This window comes from Panulirus ornatus, chromosome 50, assembly GCF_036320965.1.
Source record: "Panulirus ornatus isolate Po-2019 chromosome 50, ASM3632096v1, whole genome shotgun sequence".
NCBI lineage: Eukaryota > Metazoa > Arthropoda > Malacostraca > Decapoda > Palinuridae > Panulirus > Panulirus ornatus.
This window is the reverse complement of record NC_092273.1, coordinates 13,869,542-13,876,670: the sequence shown is the minus strand read 5'-3', so window position 1 is coordinate 13,876,670 and position 7,129 is coordinate 13,869,542. Positions and strand designations below refer to the sequence as shown.

Here is a 7,129-nt window from a genome sequence, read left to right as displayed (position 1 = left end):
GAGGTGCAAATCATACAAATTGGCGCGCTGGGAACAATCACTGGCTGCCTGTTATCCACAAATACTCAACACCTTCACGATGAAACAAGATCCTCCCAATACATCTCCTTAACATGTTTGGCTTTTAGTTCTCCGCAACAGCAATAAACCTCTCCAACCCAGACCGCTCTATAACCAACTACCAACTATCACTTAGAACCAAATAGAACTAAAAAGCTTACCCCTGCCTCACACTAAACAGCTGACTTCCCAACTCAGTCTTCAACCCACCAGACATACACCCATCAGAAACCACACTCCCCAGACAAACACGATTCACTGTACCATACTTTCTGGACTTCACCCACCATTGCATCGCTACAAACAGAGCTTCACCATATTCCAGGACCCCTCATGCCCACGATTCAGCTATCATAAAGAAAACACTGAGAACTTACTACCCAATTGCCTTGCACTCTCTGCACATAGACGCACACGAAATATCAAGACTTTACGGTCTGTGGTCCTGAATTGTCGATGTGGCCAGCTTCCCGAGTGCTGCAGGAGAATCGCAAAAAATTAAAGGTACCTCTGAGGCTGGAGTTATATATATATCTATATCTATCTATCTATCTATCTATCTATCTATATATATATATATATATATATATATATATATATATATATATATATATATATATATATATATATATATATATATATGATTTTTTTCCTTTATACTTGTTCACCGCTTCGTCCGTTATCGAGGTAGCGCCAGGAACGGACGAAGAGAAGGGTTCGTTCGCTTAGAACCATATTCTATCTATCTTGTGTCATGCACTGAAACCATAGCTCCCTATACACAACGAGGCCTCACATTTCTTTACGTGGTTCCTCCCGTTTACTACAAATGCCCTGGCATAATCCATTGAGAGCACGTCGCTCCCCATGTACCACATCACACCAATTCACTCTATCCCGTGCACGTCTTTCGTCCTCCTGCATGTTCAGGCCACCAGCCCTCAAAATCATTGTCAGTCCATCCCTCCATACTTGTGCTGAAGAATAAGACATTATATATGTCTCTCATTATTTCTTTTTTTCTGTCAACATTATTCCTTATGAAGTTGAAGCTTACAATGATTATGTCTGCGAGTCAGCTCCAAATTAATTGGTCTCAGGGATCGATCCCGTTCTGCGACCGACCCGAGTGAGCGAAGCAAGTCTGCTTGTGGGGCAAGACGTACATTATCGTGAGACCTGAGTTGTGAAATCGAATGTTTTACGTGTAAAGCCTCGTTTTCTGCATCTGGACGCGCGGAGGGAGGAAGGTGATGGGAGAGGCTGTGGCGGAAGGGAGGACATAGGTTGGATGGTTTCGAACCCAGTTATACTTGGGGTCGTTTTGAGGCCATGTATCTCCTCGTCGTCTTTTGAACGTTGATGGTGTATTTCGCAAATTTTCCTCCTTGCCTTTATTTTCCGTCTTTTGACATGATAAAGTTTTGAGGAATTTGCACAGATGAGCACATGAGTTAATATGGCACCATATATATATATATATATATATATATATATATATATCTTCTTTCTTTCTTTCAAACTATTCGCCATTTCCCGCATTAGCGAGGTAGCGTTAAGAACAGAGGACTGGGCCTTTGAGGGAATACCCTCACCTGGCCCAATTCTCTGTTCCTTCTTTTGGAAAAAAAAAAAAAAAAAAAAAAAAAAAAAAAAAAAAACCGAGAGGGGAGGATTTCCAGCCCCCCGCTCCCTCCCCTTTTAGTCGCCTTCTACGACACGCAGGGAATACGTGGGAAGTATTCTTAATCCCCTATATATATATATATATATATATATATATATATATATATATATATATATATATATATATATATATATATTATCATCATCATTACTAATCTATATCGATATCAGCTTCACCGATGCCAAAACGAGTGGGTAATCTAGGGCAGATTTTGAGGTCCACTAGAACCAGTTGAATTTTTTTCCCATATGACATTTTCTGGGGTGTGGTAATGGGGTCTCCTTCCACTTACCCAGGCCGCCCCAGACACATCGAGCCGCTGTTTATAAGACTACGCTTACCCGCGCACACACACACACACACACACACACACACACACACACAAAAAGAAGAGGCACTCCCACCCGTGCCTGACCAATATATAAAGCTGAGCTCAGATGTTTCAGGCACCAGTCGGCCTCGCGCTTCCTTCCAGCAGACAATCATGAAGGTAGTAACCCCTCCCCCCCCTCCCCCTGTGCCGCCGAGTTTTACACACACACACACACACACACACACACACACACACACACACACACACACACACACACACTTACGTACACGTAATAGTTTACTGTTGACGTGAAAGTCCTTTCAAGACCTGAACCCGACTTATCAAAAGGTGGACACCGTAATGGATAGATGGATGGCCGATTGACGTTCTGTCTCTCTCTCTCTCTCTCTCTCTCTCTCTCTCTCTCTCTGGAGTCGACCTCTTCTAGTCGCCGTTAAGCGATTGAACCATCAGCCAGGGGGATGGAATATTACCGGTTGACTCATGATCTAACACACACACACACTCGCATGCCTGCCACCACCCCGCCCTCCTCCTCCTTCCCTCCCTAGCATGCCTGCCACCATCCCACCCTCCTCCTCTCCAGACCTTACATTCTGATCGATCTGTGCTGTTATCCCGAGCAAATTCATCGTACACCCCAGGCTTATCCTGTGAGCGGTAGCGCCAAAGCATTACAGGGGGTGGGTCACAAAGGGTCTTACTCAGACCCCAGTGGGTTGATGTTACATAAGATGTTACAGTTCGTATTTCAGTACATACATTACATAGTTTCATAGGGTAAGTTGTACCCACTCGATGCCAAAAAGTGGATACAAACTTCAAATTTTAGGTTATCTTGTGTTAACAATAAGGTGTTGTGACTTTTCTTACAGGGTTTGTTTAGGTCTGTCCCTAAAAGACTCCATTTTTTTCCCACATTGTAAGACATAGTGTTCTAGTTTGTGTCCCAATCTGATGAGAGGATCGGCCCTGTCCAGCCCGTCCTGCAGTCATATACCGCCCAACCAGCGTCGAGCGAAGTGGTCTTAAGGGATCTTGGCCGATCCCTCAGCATTACAGATATAGACATCAAGTATATTTTGATTTTAGGTCCTCATGGAGATGACTTAATTTTTTTTTCTTTTTCTTTTGAGGTCGACGGACTTTATCCATAAGAAATTCCCCCCCCCCTTCCCCCCTGGTCAACACTGCCCATAGTGAACAGTCGACAGTGGGGTGACAGCGGGAGGGAGAATGCGTGACGACTTCTGAAGCATGAGGGAACTGTCAGGACATAGACACGGTGCTCGGCCATTGGTTTCCCAGGTCACCATGGGGGTCTAAGGTCACTTAACCGGGGCAGGTCATCCACCACCACCACCACCACCTCCCCCTTACTTTCGTTTTCCGATCTTGTGAAGTTCCCAAGTCTCCCACGAGGGGACGGAGGAGGGAGGAGTAGTTGGTTAGGTCTGAGGATCATCGCAGTGGTGAGGAGACGGAGTGGTGTCGTCACCCTGACGCCAATTTATCAAGATTGAACACCCCTCACCTCCACCTCATTCACCGTCAGGTATTGGCTCTGGTGCTGTCGCTGGTGGCGGTGACGTGGGCGGCTCCCAAGAGCGGCCGCGACGAATACCAGCCCCTGTACCTTGACGAGCCCCATTCCCCGCACGACTTCTATTATGACGTGAACGACCCGGCCTCAGGGAGCTCCTTCGGCCACCGGGAGCGAGTGGACGGCGGCCGAACCCACGGCAGGTGAGTGTACCGAGCGAGCCCCCAACATCCAGGCTAAGTGGGTGTACCGAGCGGACCCCAGGGTAGATGGGTGTACCGAGCAGACCCCAGGGTAGGTGGGTTTGTTTTGAACCCATAACAGAAGGAAAACCATATAGGTATTATTGACGTAAACACTTGCAAAAGAATATGAAAATGCATCTCTTCAGACGTAACGTCTTAACTTGATGGAAGATTTTGAGAAGTAGAAATAATCCGAGTACATAGATGGAAGAGAGAGAGAGAGAGAGAGAGAGAGAGAGAGAGAGAGAGAGAGAGAGAGAGAGAGAGAGAGAGGATGGGAAAAAAAAGAAATACGTACAGCAAAGAGAATGTCCTCATGAGGGGCTAGGCATACACACACACACACACACACACACACACACACACACACACACACACACACTGGCCCAGATCGGTACCTTGCAAATACCTTAAGCCAGCTTGTATCACTACCAGACGGTACCCTTCTTCCACATGACAGAGGAGAAACACTGTGCTTCTTAGTCTATTCCTGTTAAAGATGCAGGTAACCATTGATCGAGGAACGCCACAAAAGGTCCTTCATGGACTGGAAAGCCGGAGCAGTCAAGACTATACTCCTCCATAGCTTTTGGGTCTGGAAATAGCACTACCCCTCCCTCTACCTTTTCCTCCACTCCAGCCGTCACAGGTTTGCCTAGATCCCCCAACATGCATGATCTTGTCCCTCGCCCTTCCTCCTCTCCCTACTCTTCTTGACCTGCCATCTCCTTCCTGACCTCCAAGATACTACCTTTAAACACCATACATCTGTCCACAGTTACTTCGTCGAGTTCTCGAGGGCAGCACCTGTTCGAAATGCGTCCCCAGCTCCTCACCAAAAGATCTCGAGGCGAACACCACCTCGACGTGTGGAGGCTCCTGTCCATAAGTTCTCGAGGCCAACACCCGCTCGACATGAAGCCCCAGCTCCTTTCCATACGTTCTCGAGGCCAGCACTCAATCGACACGAGTCCCCAGCTTCTTTCTTAACGTTCACGAGGCCAGCACCGACTCGACATCCAGCCCCAGCTCCTTTCCGAACGTTCCCAAGGCCAGCAACCGTTCAAAAACTGGACCTGCAACAGGCCGTAGTTCCTTTCCAAACGTTCCTGGGGTCAACACCCGCTCCACACGTGGGACAGCAACAGGCCGTAGCTCCTGTCCAAACGTTCCTTGGGTCAACACCCGCTCCACACGTGGGGCAGCAACAGGTCACTACTCCTTTCCAAACGTTCCTGGGGTCAACGCCTGCTCCACCAGTAGGACAGCAACAGTCCGTAACTCCTTTCCAAACGTTCCTTGGGTCAACACCCGCTCCACACGTAGGGCAGCAACAGGCCGTAGCTCCTGTCCAAACGTTCCTGGGGTCAACGCCTGCTCCACAAGTGGGACAGCAACAGGTCACTACTCCTTTCCAAACGTTCCTGGGGTCAACGCCCGCTCCACAAGTAGGACAGCAACAGGTCACTACTCCTTTCCAAACGTTCCTGGGGTCAACGCCTGCTCCACAAGTAGGACAGCAACAGGTCACTACTCCTTTCCAAACGTTCCTTGGGTCAACGCCTGCTCCACCAGTAGGACAGCAACAGTCCGTAGCTCCTTTCCAAACGTTCCTTGGGTCAACGCCTGCTCCACCAGTAGGACAGCAACAGTCCGTAGCTCCTTTCCAAACGTTCCTGGGGTCAACGCCTGCTCCACAAGTAGGACAGCAACAGTCCGTAACTCCTTTCCAAACGTTCCTTGGGTCAACACCCGCTCCACACGTAGGGCAGCAACAGGCCGTAGCTCCTGTCCAAACGTTCCTGGGGTCAACGCCTGCTCCACAAGTAGGACAGCAACAGTCCGTAGCTCCTTTCCAAACGTTCCTGGGGTCAACGCCTGCTCCACCAGTAGGACAGCAACAGGCCGTAGCTCCTTTCCAAACGTTCCAAAGGCAAGCACCCGTTCCACAAGTGGGCCAGCAACGGGCCACATCTTCCGTCCGAATGTTCATGGGGGTAGTACCTGTTCCACAAGTGGGACAGCAACAGGCCACAGCTCCTGTCCAAACGATCCCGGGATCAACTCCAGCTCCACCTTTGGGACAGCAACAGGCCATAGGTTCTGTCCAAACGTTCCCAACGTCAACGCCAGCTCCACCTTTGGGACAGCAACAGACCACAGGTTCTGTCCAAACGTTCCTGGGGTCAACGCCAGCTCCTCAAACAGTCCAACAGGTAACCCCAGCCCCAGTCCGAACGTTCCCGGGTGCAGGAGCTGCTCAGCCAGTTGTCAACCATTTAGGCACAACCCGGTTCCAAACGTTCCCGGGTGCGGGAGCTGCTCAACCAGTTGGCAGCCAATTGGGCACAACCCAGTTCCAAACTTTCCCGGGTGTGGGAACTCCCCTACCAGTTGTCAGCCAGCTAGCTACAGCTCTTTTCCAAACGTTACCGGGGTCAGCATCCGGCCAACAAGTGTTCCCGCAGGCATCCCCAGGTCCTTTCCAGACGCTTCCGGGGGCGGCACCCGCTGGACAAGTGGGACAACAACAGACCTTGATTCCATCCCAAACGTTCGTCGGGCAAGCTCCCGCTGGACAAGTGGGACAACAACAGACCTCACTTCAAGCCCAAACGTTTGCTGGACAGGCACCCGCTGGACAAGTGGGACAACAACAGACCTTGATTCCATCCCAAACGTTCATTGGGCAACCATCCGCTGGACAAGTCGGACAGCAACAGACCTCAGTTCAAGCCCAAACGTTTGCTGGACAAGCACCCGCTGGACAAGTGGGACAACAACAGACCTTGATTCCGTCCCAAACGTTCGTCGGGCAAGCTCCCGCTGGACAAGTGGGACAACAACAGACCTCACTTCAAGCCCAAACGTTTGCTGGACAAGCACCCGCTGGACAAGTGGGACAACAACAGACCTTGATTCCATCCCAAACGTTCATTGGGCAACCATCCGCTGGACAAGTGGGACAACAACAGACCTCAGTTCAAGGCCAAACGTTCGCCGGGCAAGCTCCCGCTGGACAAGTGGGACAACAACAGACCTTGATTCCGTCCCAAACGTTCATTGGGCAACCATCCGCTGGACAAGTGGGACAGCAACAGACCTCAGTTCAAGGCCAAACGTTCGCCGGGCAAGCTCCCGCTGGACAAGGGGGACAGCAACAGACCTTGGTTCCTACCCAGACGCACGCCGGCCAGGCATCCGCTGGATAAGCTCCATAAGTTCACTCTCAACAGGGAAAATATACTTCATGCATTGGA

The 7,129-nt window shown here is 49.9% G+C and overlaps 1 protein-coding gene across 1 annotated transcript; it reads left to right on the top strand.

Moving 5' to 3' along the window:
- Positions 1-2,123: 2,123 nt before the first annotated feature.
- Positions 2,124-7,129, top strand: LOC139764616 (uncharacterized). The gene is made up of 3 exons (XM_071691463.1): positions 2,124-2,237; positions 3,637-3,827; positions 4,648-7,129. Exons 1-3 carry the CDS (start codon positions 2,232-2,234, stop codon positions 7,079-7,081), a joined length of 2,631 nt encoding a protein of 876 aa, XP_071547564.1. The 5' UTR covers positions 2,124-2,231; the 3' UTR covers positions 7,082-7,129.